Source organism: Salvelinus alpinus, chromosome 2 (assembly GCF_045679555.1).
Source record: "Salvelinus alpinus chromosome 2, SLU_Salpinus.1, whole genome shotgun sequence".
In the NCBI taxonomy this organism is placed as follows: domain Eukaryota; kingdom Metazoa; phylum Chordata; class Actinopteri; order Salmoniformes; family Salmonidae; genus Salvelinus; species Salvelinus alpinus.
In genome coordinates this window covers 59035669-59051758 of record NC_092087.1, presented here as the reverse complement: position 1 = coordinate 59051758, position 16090 = coordinate 59035669, and the positions used below count along the sequence as shown (strand labels likewise).

The 16090-nt window shown below is 40.6% G+C and overlaps 1 protein-coding gene across 1 annotated transcript; it reads left to right on the top strand.

Annotated features, from left to right (window-relative positions):
- Window positions 1–1160: 1160 nt before the first annotated feature.
- ccndbp1 (cyclin D-type binding-protein 1) lies at window positions 1161–16088 on the top strand. Its single transcript, XM_071386346.1, has 11 exons — window positions 1161–1377; window positions 1708–1767; window positions 1920–1999; window positions 2470–2551; window positions 3772–3868; window positions 6570–6643; window positions 9004–9080; window positions 9539–9792; window positions 13012–13072; window positions 13410–13456; window positions 15411–16088. The coding sequence occupies exons 1-11, from the start codon at window positions 1290–1292 to the stop codon at window positions 15517–15519; spliced, it is 1029 nt and encodes a 342-aa protein (XP_071242447.1). The 5' UTR covers window positions 1161–1289; the 3' UTR covers window positions 15520–16088.
- Window positions 16089–16090: the final 2 nt, after the last annotated feature.

The window sequence follows — 16090 nt, the reverse complement described above, 5'->3', positions numbered from 1 at the left end:
TCTTTAGATATACTTTTGTTCCCCATGTACTTTTTGTATTGATTTGTTGTTAATAAATAATGTAATAAAATATAGAAATACGACTTTTTGATCGTGAAAACTTATATCATACATTATCTATACTGGCTGGTAGGTTGTCTTCTCTCGAAGGAGCCATTGATTCCTACCTCGAGAATGTTTTTTAATAACAGACGGTCAAACACATTTCTGCTATTTGTCTGCCCCTTCAGTCCAGAATGCATTGCATAGTGCGGTACGAATGCTAGACTCCACTCTATGAGGCACATTGATCTGTACTGCAGGTCGAACATTGGGATATTGTAGACTCCTAAATTGATAGCGCAGTTTGTTTAGGTGATTTTACAGCTAACTAGCTACTTCAGATGCTGTTATTGACTTTGGTATTGTTGTGTGTAGCTACGTTTGCTAGCTAGCTAGCCAGCCATACCACAGAGCGCATTGCATTGTGGACTTTGTAGTCGATTTGAGCTGCAACAGATTTCCACGTGTTGCTACCAACCTTATTCTAACGACAGAATTAAACATTTGTTCACAAAAATGTTATATAACACTAATATGTGGACAGGAATGAGTGGTTTTGGGTGGATTTTTCTTTTAAGTATATTTTAGCAATTATGTTTACTTTTGATACTTACGTATTATAAACACAGGGTCGTTACAGTATATTTAACACCAAATACTTTTAGACTTTTACTAAAGTAGTATTTTACTGGGTGACTTTTACTTGAGTTATGTTCTATTAAGGTATCTTTACTTTTACTCAAGTATGACAATTGGGTACTAACAGACATATGCAAATATGTGCTAGAACGCGGCAATAGGATCTCGCTAGCAAGTATGTGGAATGTGCATAAGGGGTATTGGCATGTGCATAAGGGCTATTGGCTCTGCCCACTATGATTAATTTGCTCCGATTTGAAACGACAAGGCCGTGGTCTATCTTGGGTTAGTTATAAACAACTGTTCATTTGAATGACGTTTATTGTTATCTGGTTCATCAAAATGTTTATTGGAGAACCACCATTTGTTTTTTTAATTGACAGAACTTCAGAGAAATTAGGCATATCTGAATTAATTGTATGCCTACTGTTAGTGAAATAAACTAATCTGATTGCAGTAACACGAGACTGCCCCAAGGTGGGGTCAGAAACCGAGCTATGATGGTGTGTCACTTATTTTCTTCCGACTGCCATTACAAAAATGTTCTAAGTAATAGTTGTTCCAGAATAGCATGAAGTTGTGCGTTCAACGCGTGTATACATGGTGCCATGAGTGCTGATAATTCTTGTGCGGACGTGTCGGTACCTTTACGGAACCTTCTGAACTCGGTCCAGTGTGTTCGAGACCGAGTAAAGGGTAGCTATTTGAATGGTGTTACCAGCTTTTTGTATTGATATGTTTACCATTTAGATAGCTTGCTTCAATCTAGAGCCATGTGATAGCTGTTGTTAGCTAGAAACATGGTGGTAACGTTAGCTAGGAGGCTAGCTAGCTAACAACACTGTTTTGATGCAGATAGCAAACATGGCGTGCCTTCTGAGGGAGCTAATTAAGGATAGGGTGTTGTTTTAGCTTCCCAAGTCTTCCTAACTAGCTCATGGTTGCTAAAGCTATAATGAATTATCTAAGTAGCTAGCTAATTAGCATATTCAGAAATTGTTGTAACGTTTGTTTGTTTGTCTTTAGATGGGGAGTCCAACGAGTCCAATGGGGTGTTCAACCTGTCAAACTTCTGGGATACGCTGAGTTGAGTTTTGCTTTCTTTAACACACAGTAAGATGTGTGACTCCATTGCGCTGACATTTCCTTTAATATTTCCTTTGGTTTTCTTTCTAAGGCTTCGGTGATAAAAATGTTAAAAAGCAGTGAATAACGCTAACCCTCCAATCAATCCCCAGCGCAAGCAGTGAAAGCAGCCTCACAGGAAGCCACTAAACTCAGCCTTGCCTTCTCTAAGCCTCCCGTGCCAACACAAGAGGTAAAACTGAGTTTACAAATGTTTAGCTAAATAATATGGTTCTCCGCAGGGACTGTTACTCAAGGGTACAATAGTTGTCGTCATCCCTCATAGACACTGTGGTAGATTATATAAATCCATATGCTTGGCGCATCCATAATTATTGGCCCAAAATATTGACTACTGCGAAGCTGCCACCAGCGATAGGGGGAATGCTGACAGGCACTGCAGTCAGGCATGGAAGACCACGACAGGCAGTCTCCCAATCGTGATTCTCCATGCCTCAAACTGTAGATTAAAACACATCAAACAAATCCCAAAACTGAAAGTCTGAAACCTTAACCAATCCCCTTCAACCCTTCTTACACTTTGCTGCTGCATTCCCCGTCATCTCTAAAACATGGGATTGAAGTTCAATTTTAATTGAGTTATAACCATAATCCTAGTAAACATTTTGTCATTAGTAAATGTTTCCACTTCTTCCTCATCAGGATGGTGAGAAGTTTGCTGAATCCATCCAGAAGAGCATTTTGGCACTATCCACTGTGTATTACTGGTTGCCCAAAAGCCATGGTAAGCTACAGTAAATGCAGAAAGTGTCTGCATGTAGGACTGATATTAGCGGGATATATATATATATATATATATATATATATGCATGCATGCCTAGTTGGAATTATTACCCTGATCAATAGGGAAATACTCGGATTGCTTGAAGTCAACATAATATGCGGTGGTTAGAGTTCTCTTTGAGGTCACTGTAGATCCACAAAACAATTCTCCGGGGGGGTTGTGGGGGGGACTGAAGATTACAGAATCATGTCTGTCCTATGAAATAAATTCCCAAATGTATTCTACAATATTTTATTTTCTATGTTATGCTGTGTGCACTGAACTGGCATGCATGATTGTTGCTGACACTCAGATATTCAGATGAAGGGAATTAAATAGTCTATAATATGCACCGCCGCAGCCATCAACTCAAACAGTGGTTCAAAGCCTATACTTTATCACTCAGGGTGTAACTTTCCAGTGGTACTATTTTTGCCATGTTATTAAAACAAAATCAGACAACCCCACCTTTTTACCTAGTCGGCTTGTGTGTTCTATGCGAGATAAATATTCCTCTCAAGGCTCACTCTTAATAAAGGGACAATGGTGTCTTACAAGGGCAATGAAATGCTTTATTATAGAAATCCATGTTTTTTTTCTTAGAGTGAATAATAATAATCAGGATGTTGTGTCCAATGGGTAAATGCAGAAGGACAAACCTCATTCTTCAGCCTATGTATTTATAGCCACTATGCTGCATCAGTTGGGCTATAACTTATAGTGCCTATTGCTAATGATGTATATGATAATAGACACATGGTCCAATATGTTAAAATGATATTATCATTTTTACCAATATGTTATTGGGCTCATTTCTGAGGTGCAAATTCTATTTTAAATGGTGCCAGTAATCTCAGTCCTTTTACATAAACATGATCCCGGAGAGGATCCCAGACCCCCTATGCAAGGGGACTGGAATTGGTCAAACTCGCAGTTTAATACATGTACAAAATGACCCTCTTTCTTTACAAGCATGATGGTCATGACTTTTTTACATGAAAGGGGTGGTTAACCTGGCCTCAGAAAATCAATCTGAGATCGACTTAACTTTCAGTCATGTTTTGTTGTTGCTTTAACCCCAAATGCCCCCCCCAAAAAAAAAAAAAACAGATACACCCTATTGGCTTTTAGTTGTACTCTACGGAAGCTAGTTGTCTTTCAATTCTCTCCTACTCCTGTAGGTATCACATTGCGGAGACTGGTGAGAGATGCCACAGCTGAGGTGCTAGATGGCATTGTGCAACTGGTGGACGTCATCGTCAGTTCCCCACTACAGAGGTAACACTGCCCACAGCTTTGAAACAATCTACATCGATATGCATTACAATGTTAAGGCTAGTTATTAGTTAGAATTTCAACATTTTTTTTTTTTACATGGCTATTTACTGTGTAGGATTTGTTATTGCCTACATTTGGAGTGCAGGAGTTTGGAATTGAACAGAGTAATTTTATGGAGATATTCTCTCATCGATACAAAACATAAACGATAAAATAAACATTTTTCAGGGTGTTCTTAGTGGTGTCCTTAGTAGAATTGATGCAGAGTCTTAAAGGAAAAGGTTCCCAATTGTTTTTCTCACATGTATTCAATCAACCCACTGTTAATACTCTCTGGAAATGTATTTGGGTAAAGCCGGTGGACCGACAGGCAGTCAACCAGTTTTAAAGTTAAAGAGCTATAATGGAGGAGGCTGCTTCAAGCTTAGTTGCAGAAGCACAAACAATAATTTTGTTACTAAGGCATGTATATCGCTGTAGGTAATATGCACCCAGTGACAGTTTTCATGCCCTCATTTAGCTCGATAGAGGTGGAGGGATCAGGCCGCAATGCGTTGTGGGAATCGAAGGCCTGGGAGACAGGCCATGCTCCAAGGTCGCAACGACAAAATATTATGTTTTTTTGACAGGCAGTAGTCATTATTCAAGATTTGCTGACAACGTACACTACCGTTCAAAAGTTTGGGGTCACTTAGAAATGAGTCAAGATCTTATACTCAGACATTTTTTGTAATGTAAAAAAAACATTACCCTCATAAAAACAGTTCTGTGGGAATGAGGTTTGTGCAGTAGGCCTAATATATTATTACAGCATTTTGGCGATATGCCAATATTGTTCTTCTCAGACCATATTATTTCAGAATTTGAGCTTTGATGCAAAATAGAGCAGTTGGTGTAGCAATTGTGAGGTACAGCTGAACATAAATTGAAATAATTAGCTTTTTATTTTACTGGACTGATGGTCATGCTTTGAAGACAACTGCTCTAGAAAGAGCCCAGATTTCCGACTTGGAATGCCTAGTTGGATGACCGTGTTTGAGTTCCCAGTTGTGTTGAATGCACTGAAGTCGGAGATTTCTGAGTTCCCATTTGTTTTGAACAAGGCATTAGTATCCGCGGAGGGAGGGATAGAAGGGAGGGATAGAGCAGCAGAGGCTGCTCATGGTCCCTGCTCTCTCTTTCCTTTCATCCGGTGAGACTGACCAGAGAGGGGACACAGTCTTCCACCTGATGGAAAACCTTGAGTCGCTCTGCATCTGCCTCATGCACAAATTCATGTTACTATGACCAGAGAAAGTTAAATATTCCTCAATACTAAAATAGACACCAACGAGCTGCTAATAATGAATAAAAACGCAGGGATATCGATATACTTGGCTACTCATTCATAGCAGCTGAAGTGGGAGTTGGGAGAAGTGTGTTTTGTAATAGTGTTGATTAAAAACTTAAACATGAACTCATAAAAACAGAAACTCTTTGCTCTATTCTTTGACAGTCTCTGGTCATGGTTTTAAAAGTTTGATATTCTCTTAGGCTGGTACCAAACTTTGCTGTGGCCAGGTCGTGGAAGCTTGTAGGCACAGTGATTTGAGCTATCCGATTGGCCAGCGCACTATGTACACTTAGCCACAGATCTCCCAGTATGCTGGGTCGGCGAAGTTTGTCTTTTCAGAAAAACGAAATCATCCAAAATGGGAGCACTTTGCCTACCCGGTGCGCAGGACTTCTGAATCAGGTGTGGCTACCACCAACAGTGCAACACAAGAAAAAAAATTACGCTTGGCTTTTCTATAGATGTGTTTGGTGATCAACTTGGGTGAACTTTGCCTTTTTAGCATGTCAACTATAGCAGTAAGCAGGTTTCGATCCAAACAGTTCAATGCAGATTAGTTACCTGACAGATGGGAAAGTCAACGCTGGGCTGATGGAAAAAGGAAATGTCAGTACAATTTAATAAATGCCGAAACACAATTTGTTTGTTCAACATGGTGGAATCTTTTTGTGTCAGTAAAATTAATTATGCGTGAAATGGCGATTGGAAATAGCTTTTTATGCGCAAATCACACAATGATATGTTGTGGTCCTCCCACTACTACTTGGGAAAGCATGTGGTTTATTAGGCAACAGATAAAATAAGTTCTGAACTTCACAGGGTGGTGAAAGTGCATGGTGATGAGCTTGATGCTCTTTTCCAATAAATATTGAGGGTTTTGTTCTGGTGACATGACGATTGATGCTTGGCTGCCATTTGACAAATAAAAATACTCTCGCTCTTAATAGCATCATCATTTAGGCTAGCCTACCTCCACTGTATCTGCGGGCTGTTGGCCAGAGCGCATGTGCAAAGATGGGAGTGGGCACATTTTCTATATAACGCAACAGTTTTGGTGACAAAATCATTCGTAGAGTTGAAAATGCGATTGAAACCCATCTTAACTTGTATTTTTTTATTCGGTACATGGGAATTTAACCGCAAAGTTATTTTTAATGTGCAGTACGTCATCACACAGCCTTTTATCCGTACAAGTCAATTTCATAGAAACATCTCTGGTGGGAAAATGTACGTATTGTTTTAATGCAGATTTTTGCATGAAAATCTGTCGTCAATTGGATGGAATCCTAGTTGGTGTCTGTCAGACATAGTAGAATTATACCGTTTTATTGAAGGACCTACAATTCTTACTAAAGCTTTTTTATTTAGTTTATCACAGGAACAGCTCCAATCTACAGGTGGGGTATGGTCAGCGTGTGACCAGTTTGCACATTTACCAAGAGGTGAGTAAACTTTACAGAATTCATCTAGTTCAGCATGTACTGAACGTTGCAGATAAGAATGCCATGAATAGAGCTGGCATGATTGCTTACTGTACATGTCAGATTGTGTAAACAAGATGTGTGTATTTCTATCTGAATGTTCCACAACGGTTTGCCCTGCTGAACGCAGCCCTGAGCCTCCATGTCCAGAAAAGTATACTACGAAGCAAGCTAGATCTACTCAGGGTTTCCTAAAGCTAGCCAGTTTCAGTTACCTTCCATTCCAGCTCAGGCTTCATACGTACTACGACAGTGGATATTGCTCGTCTGCCTGCCGCTAACTCTAGCAGGCTTGTAACTGCGTGTGCATGTCACACCTGGCTAGTGGAACGCCGAACTCGTCAGTAAGACGATGTTGGAACATCAATTAAAAAGTTTAGCAAATTCAGCAGGCTATCGTGTGAAATTGACTTTTAGAAGTGCCGTCTTTATTTTATTACTTTGGTGTGGTTATCAATGCACGAGCAGCTTTCTTCCCCACTAAAGTTTTACTGTGTGTGAAGTTTCCAATGCATTTGTCATTACTAAATGTGTAATGTGATAGGTTTTTTAACACACAAAAACATATTTGATTTAATAAATATTTAATCAGTCTTCCGCAAATCAAGTGGATGATGACACAATCTTTGTAAGAGGGAGGGAATCTGATTACGTTGGTCCTCAACTTGCGCCTCTGATTCTTCATTCTGGTTAAATGTAGTTAGCCTACCCCGGAGCAGGTTAGATCTGAATGATTCGTTGCCATAGAAATTTACCTGTATAAAAGGTGAGCCAATTTCATGGTACCGGTTATCCTAAATAGAACTTAAAGTTGTCTCGCTAACTCCTCAACTTACATTTGTAGTACGGGGCTATTTTTAAAGCAAGAATCCTTAATTGTAGCAATAACAAAGTGGCCACCCTGCTTCATTTTTAGTTAAAAATGGATGGGCCTGGAGAAATGTAACACTTCTCAAATTCATAGACAGCTATGGAAGGAAGGACTGATCATCCATGATATCAAAATTATAGTTTTAACTGTGTATTGAGGCTAAACAGTTTGTTTACATTTGCGTTGTTTACAAACATTGGAGTCATCAAACAAGCTGATATTTTGGGTTGATCAAAGCTCATGAGGCATTGAAGTATACAATGCTGTGAAAAAGTATTTGCCCTCTTTCTAATTTTCTCTCTTTTTGATACTGAATGTTATCAGATCTTCAACCAAAACCTAATATTAGATAAAGGGAACCTGAGTGAACAAATAACATAACTTTGTTTATGAAATAAGTATGTAATTGTTCTAACACCCAATGCCCCAGTGTGAAAAAGTAATTGCCCCCTCCCTTACTCTTAACTGCTTGTGCCACCTTTAGCTGCAATGACTCGAACCAAATGCTTTCTGTAGTTGTGGATCAGTCTCACGTCGCTGTGGAGGAATTTTGGCCCATTCTTCCATGCAGAACTGCTTTAACACGGCGACATTTGTGGGTTTTCAAGCATGAACTTCTCGTTTCAAGTCCTGCCCATCTCAATTGAGATTAGGTCTGGACTTTGACTGGGCCATTTCAAAACGTCAAATTTGTTGCTTTTTAGCTGTTTTCATGTGGACTTGATTGTGTGTTTTGGATCATTGTCTTGCTGTGCTTCAGCTCCCATACGGATGGCCTGACATTCTCCCTTAGAATTATCTGATTCAGAGCAAAATTCATGGTTCCTTCTATCAAGGCAAGTCGCCCAGGTCCTGAGGCAGCAAAGCATCCTCAAAGCATCACACTACCACCACCGTGCTTGACCGTTGGTATAAGGTTCTTACTGTGGAATGTAGTAATTGGTTTTCTGCAGGCATAATGGGCCCCATTTCATCCAAAGAGTTATATATTTGACTCCTCTGTCCATGGAACATTCTTCCAAGATCATCCAGGTGCTTTTTGGCAAACTTGAGTCAACTTTTTTGGGGAGATGGGTCCTATTATGTCTGGTGAAAACCAGACATTTCATAATACTTGGCTCTAGTCTAGAACATATTTTTCTGACAAAGATAAGCTGCGTAAGAAAAGGATGATACATTTTGATTGGCACCCAAGTAATCAAGTGTTTTATGTACAAGGAAAAACTATGCCAAAGCAATCCCCAACTGTGTACATTCCCATGTTAGTACAGTATATTCCTGTAAAAAAAAATATAGTGTGTGTGTATATAATGTCTGGCCCAGAGCCATAAATATACATGGTTAGGCATGCAACTGCTGGTGTAAAAAGGGCTGTATTAAACAATCTGATTGTTCCGAAAACCATAGGGCCATAAGAGCATGTCTGTGCCTGTCGTGTTTGTCCATGCAGATAACCGGGCAGCAGTGCTGGGGGTCTTGGCCTCCTATATCGGGGTGGTAAAGGATGCCATAGAGGAGATGGAACAGGTGCCCTTTACGCTTTCACCAATGATGGCTTCATTTCACTTCTCACCACATTTTCTTCAGGAAAATAACCCTTTTATAATTGTTGTAGCTAACTTAATAAAAATGTCTGTACACGTTTTCCATGAATACATTAGCATTTTCATTGAGCTGAAAATGTAATGTCACCTTATGTTGCCATCTCGTCTGTCTCCATATGTCCCTTTTGTATCCTACACTTGTCCTCGTGTTCGCTTGGGTGTCCCAATAATATATATGTTTTTTATTCTCCTGAAGTGTACACTCGTTCACCATAAAGCATTGGATTTGTGGATGCTGAAGGGAGTTTCCACCATATGTCTTGTATCAGTCATTTCCTTTTAAATCAGTGAAAGGAAGTGAACAAGTGCACACTTTGGGAGGAAGGCACAATAATTGTGACACAGCCCAAGTTTATATCCTCAAATCCCCTCTCCCACTAGGCGCAGGCTGAGAGCCAGGACCCATTCAGTGACGTGCTGGATGACGAGGACCAGGACTCGCGGGGCAACCAGGACACATACTGGTCCGAGGAGGACCGCCAGCTCATGGCGCCCTGCCAGGGCCTGATGAAAGCATCTGCTGCCTGCCTGAAGAAGCTGGTGTCTGCCGTCAAGGCCAATGGCAACGTAAGCATGCCAGAGACTGTGGCGCAGCTGGATGACCTGGCTGATATCGCCAAGGAGATCAGCCCCAGGTAAAAGAGGATGGTCGATTCCAAATGCAGTTAAAGGGATGGATAAGTTAAGGGAGTTTAGTCTACATAAGTGCTTATTAGGGTGTAGAGCTAGGTTAGAAGGTTGATTTTGGTCTTTGGCAGATGACATTGATGGTGGTTGGTTCATCTCCTGATTATCTACACGGGATGTTTTACCCCCAACCCTGGCTTAGTTTCCCAGATGCCAGGATGATGAGACAATGAGGCGTTCTTCTAAACTCTTCCAGGCTATCTCTATCTCAGGTCACACACCACATCTTGTCTGGAATGCCGTTTGTAGGTTTTTATCAGTCATTGTCAACTCAAGCTACAGTTGAAGTCGGAAGTTTACATACACTTAGATTGGAGTCATTAAAAATCGTTTTTCAACCACTCCACAAATTTCTTGTTAACAAACTATAGTTTTGGCAAGTCGGTTAGGACATCTACTTTGTGCATGACACAAGTAATTTTTCCAACAATTGTTTACAGACAGATTATTTCACTTATAATTCACTATCACAATTCTGGTGGGTCAGAAGTTTACATACACTAAGTTGACTGTGCCTTTAAACAGCTCTGAAAATTCCAGAAAATTATGTCATGGCTTTAGAAGCTTCTGATAGGCTAATTGACATCATTTGAGTCAATTGGAGGTGTACCTGTGGATGTATTTCAAGGCCTACCTTCAAACTCAGTGCCTTTTTGCTTGACATCATGGAAAAACCAAAATAAATCAGCGAAGACTTCACGGGGGAAAAAGTGTAGACCTCCACAAGTCTGGTTCATCCTTGGGAGCAATTTCCAAATGCCTGAAGGTACCATGTTTATCTGTACAAACAATAGTACGCAAGTATAAACTCCATGGGTACACGCAGCTGTCATACAGCTCAGGAAGGAGACGAGTTCTGTCTCCTAGAGATGAACGTACTTTGATGCGAAAAGTGCAAATAAATCCCAGAACAACAGCAAAGGACCTTGTGAAGATGCTGGAGGAAACCGGTACAAAAGTATCTATATCCACAGTAAAATGAGTCCAATATCGACATAACCTGAAAGGCCGCTCAGCAAGGAAGAAGCCACTGCTCCAAAACCACCATAAAAAAGCCAGACTACGGTTTGCAACTGCACATGTGGACAAAAATCTTACTTTTTGGAGAAATGTTTTCTGGTCTGATGAAACAAATATAGAACTGTTTGGCCATAATGACCATCTTTATGTTTGGAGGAAAAAGGGGGAGGCTTGCAAGCTGAAGAACACCATCCCATCCGTGAAGCACGGGGGTGGCAGCATTATGTTGTGGGGGTGCTTTGCTGCAGGAGGGACTGGTGCACTTCACAAAATAGATGGCATCATGAGAAAGGGAAATTATTTGGATATATTGAAGCAACATCTCAAGACATCAGTCAGGAAGTTAAAGCTTGGTCGCAAATGGTCTTCCAAATGGACAATGACACCAAGCATACTTCCAAAGTTGTGGCAATATGGCTTAAGGACAACAAAGTCACAGTATTGGTGTGGCCATCACAAAGCCCTGACCTGACCTTAATCCCATAGAAAATGTGTGGGCAGAACTGAATAAGCATGTGTGAGCAAGGAGGCCTACAAACCTGCCTCAGTTACACCGGCTCTGTCAGGAGGAATGGGCCAAAATTCACCCAACTTATTGTGGGAAGCTTGTGGAAGCTTGGGTTCCCAAAACGTTTGACCCAAGTTAAACAATTTAAAGGCAATGCTAATTGAGTGTATTTAAAATTCTGACTCACTGTGAATGTGATGAAACAAAAAAGCTGAAATAAATCATTCTGTACTATTATTCTGACATTTCACATTTTTAGTGGTGGTGTTCCTAACTGACCTAAGACAGGGAATTTTTACTAGGATTAAATGTCAGGAATTGTGAAACTGAGTTTAAATGTATTTGGCTAAGGTGTATGTAAACTTCCGACTTCAACTGTATCTCTGGCAAAAACCCATTTCCTTGACTATAGCCCAGACTAACTGCAGGAAGCTAAAGTGGAACCATTCCCTTTACAGAAAAACAGAACTAAACAGAATAGAAAGGTCATACTATTTATTAAGTGTATATAATTGTCTATTAATATAAAATAAATAAGGTAAATGCATGATTTTCTCCCACACATATTAAAACCGTGACACACACCTACTGGTAAAGTGATAACACCGGCTTCGAGTGAATTTGGAGGAAAATTGGCACGCTTGGCAAACCAAAACTGGCCTAGACAATATCCAAAACAACACACTGAATTAATAAATGTTCAATAATTGTAAAGTCATGTCTTTCTACTCAACACAACAAATTTGACCAATCTGGGAGGTAAAGTAATTCAACTATTCAATAATTTTGCTGTGTATTTCGGATGGAATCCAATGCCCGCACCCCAGCCCGGAACTCCCTGGCTGGCTATTTTTTCTATTTGGCTGGCTACTCCATATACTTGAGGAAAACAACTACGGACAAGCTGTTTGTGAGCTAAAATCTGTCTACCAAATCAAAGGAGTAGTTTTCTTCTGAATGCAACGGTGTAGCTAGTTTCCCACTACAATCAGACTGTACTGTCAGCTAAAAATGACATGCATCGCTCAAGAGACTAGATCCGGGGGCTATTGACAGATCTATATATAAGAGAAATGAAAAGTGCAGGAGCGGTGGTAGCTTTCCCAAAATTCCACTGTTTTCCAGAAATGCCGGTTGGAATATTCCCAGAATCAGGAGCAAGTCATCTGGAATCCAATGAGCAGGATTTCTGGAATATTGCAACCGTGCCAAAACCTTGCTTCCTTGAATGTTGCTTTTCAAGGAAACAAGGTTTTGGCATTACTCTGCAGAAGTTTGATAAATGGTTGGTTCCTAGTACCTCCAAAGCCCCTTGCCATCAAGTACATGAAGCAGCAAAAGTCGTTTTTAAAGAAAAAATGCAGTAGCTAATAGCTAATTGATGCACAATTAGGAAGCAGGTTGATACAACTACACTGAATGCCAGATCTGCTCATGTAATGACTGAGAATAGTTTGTTCTCATGCTTGTGCATCATTAGACAAAGTGTATATAGTGTCCACACCAGACACTTACCTTGGACGAACCTTGGACGAGGTCACAGTATATGATAGATCTAGTAATCTTTGCAATACGCTTAACTCAGGAACCAACGCTTGTTTTATGGGGTTGACCTCTGACTCTCTCTTTGTGCTTCCAGTGTTGATGACCTGGTACTCAGTCTCTACCCACCCATGGATTACTCAGGAGTGGATCAAAACGTAAGGCGCTTGGATCATTTGTGTCATAGACAGTGTATATAATTAAGTGATTGTACCTCAGTCATGACGAAAGTTGTGCTGTTTAATTGGAAGTGGTGGCTCCAAATGAATAATAACATTATTTTAATGTTTTACTTTGTTAATGCTATTAGGTTTTCCTTATTGAAAGGCTTTGTTTAAGTAGTTGTAACACAATAGTGGAGGAGACAGACAACTTGGCATGTTGTATACATACACTTCATTTATTTTCTGCTGAAGTATGTTTGGGATGGCTTGTAATTGTTAAAATATACTTTTATGATGTTTCTTCCAAACGCTCTCTTTGTCTTCATTCCAGGCATGTAAACTGACCTTGGTGCTAAAGAAAGTGTTGGATATCATCAGGTGTGTATAGAAGGGCCTGTTTGTCTGTGAGCCACGCAAACAGTGTTGTGTTTTCACCTGTTGGCTACTGAAACATCCACTTGGCAGGGCTTATCTATAAATTATTCTTGTGGAAAGACCTGATAGAACTGGCTTCTAATGTCAGACAGTACAGTTGTGGCCAAAAGTTTTGAGAATGACACAAATATGAATTTCCACAAAGTTTGCTGCTTCAGTGTCTTTAGATATTTTTGTCAGATGTTACTAGGGAATACTGAAGTATAATTACAAGCATTTCATAAGTGTCAAAGGCTTTTATTGACAATTACATGAAGTTGATGCAAAGAGTCAATAGTTGCAGTGTTGACCCTTCTTTTTCAAGACCTCTGCAATCCGCCCTGGCATGCTGTCAATTAACTTCTGGGCCGCAGCCTGTTCTCGCAAAATCAATGCTTGGAGTTCCAGAATTTGTGGGTTTTTGTTTGTCCACCCGCCTCTTGAGGATTGACCACAAGTTCTCAATGGGATTAAGGTCTGGGGAGTTTCCTGGCCATAAACCCAAAATATCAATGTTTTGTTCCCAGAGCCACTTATCACATTTGCCTTATGGCAAGGTGCTCCATCATGTTGGAAAAGGCATTGTTCATTACCAAACTGTTCCTGGATGGTTGGGAGAAGTTGCTCTCGGAGGATGTGTTGGTACCATTCTTTATTCATGACTGTGTTCTTAGGAAAAATTGTGAGTGAGCCCACTCCCTTGGCTGAGACGCAACCCCACACATGAATGGTCTCAGGATGCTTTATTGTTGGCATGACACAGGACTGATGTTAGCGCTCACCTTGTCTTCTCCGGAAAAGCTTTTTTTCCGGATGCCCCAAACAATCGTAAAGGTGATTCATCGGAGAAAATTACTTTACCCTAGTCCTCAGTTGTCCAATCCCTGTACCTTTTTGGAGAATATCAGTCTGTCCCTGATGTTTTTCCTGGCTTCTTTGCTGCCCTTCTTGACACCAGGCCATCCTCCAAAAGTCTTCGCATCACTGTGCATGCAGATACTCACACCTGCCTGCTGCCATTCCTGAGCAAGCTCTGTACTGGTGGTGCCCCGATCCCGCAGCTGAATCAACTTTAGGAGGCGGTCCTGGCGCTTGCTAGACTTGGGCGCCCTGAAGCCTTCTTCACAACAATTGAACCGCTCTCCTTGAAGATCTTGATGATCCGATAAATGGTTGATTTAGGTGCAATCTTACTTGCAGCAATATCCTTGCCTGTGAAGCCCTTTTTGTGCAAAGCAATGATGACTGCACATGTTTCCTTGTAGGTAACCATGGTTGACAGAGGAAGAACATTGATTCCAAGCACCACCCTCCTTTTGAAACTTCCAGTGTGTTATTCAAACTCACTCAGCATGACAGAGTGATCTTCAGCCTTGTCCTCGTCAACTCACACCTGTGTTAACGCGAGAATCCCTGACATGATGTCAGCTGGTCCTTTTGTGGCAGGGCTGAAATGCAGTTGAAATGTTTTTGGGGGATTCAGTTAATTTGCATGGCAAAGAGGGACTTTGCAATTCACCTGATCACTCTTCATAACATTCTGGAGTATATGCAAAATCCCATCATACAAACTGAGGCAGCAGACTTTGTGAAAATTAATATTTGTGTAATTTTCAACTTTTGGCCACGACTGTACAATGGTAGCGGATGAGCTACAGTCTACTGAGAGCCACTAGTTTCTGATGCATCATAGTTGTAGGGAGGAAGCCAGCCATTACACCTTCATGAGAGAAATAATGACTTAAGTTGCTCTTTACATCACCGCTCACTTAAACTCTTTGTGTCTCAATATTATTCGTTTTCCGTCAAGGGGACCAGTCTGAGAGGATTTGATAGGTGGATGAATGAGGGAAGGAAGAAAATGATTGCGTTTTAGTGTACTCTATTTTGACACAGCCTTCTTGTCCTCTTCCCTCAGAGTGAGTCACGTGTGTTTAGAAGCAGACCTGAACTGGGTGCAGTTTCTGAACGGGGCCCTGGATCACAACCTACAGAAGATCAAAGCTCTGATTCAAGGCTCCAGCTAGATGACGAGTGGAGGGTGTGCGTGAGGTGAATGGAGACAAAGGTGTGTGTGTACACGTTTATGGAGAAAGGGAAGGTGTGTGCGCATGTGTGAAGAGGACATCCTCTCTGACCTTGAGCTCAATGGACTTTGTTGAATGTTACACAAGTGTGTTTACTTCCCCCTTGTGTACACACTCTATACATCATTAAGACAGACATATTTGCAAAACATAAAAATCTTGATTCATGTGTGTATAAATATTTATAGATTAATTTTGGCTTTACCACTCATCTAGCTGGATGTTTTGCAGTGGCATAAGTCTGTTTGGAGATCTTTAATCAACAGGCTTGACTTTGCAAATAACAATAAGATGCCGTTTGCATATACCTGTTTTCATACAATTTGTACACAGTCAAACTACAGTATTATACATTGAGGGAAAGCGATTTCTGTGTACTTCTGCTGCCCACTTTTTGAAAATTAGAATTCTTGCTGAATATTGTTCAACAATGAAGACCATGCTATAAAATATGATAATGACCGGCACTTTGTAAATACAAAATAAAAGTAACTCGCCTTGCACTCAAACA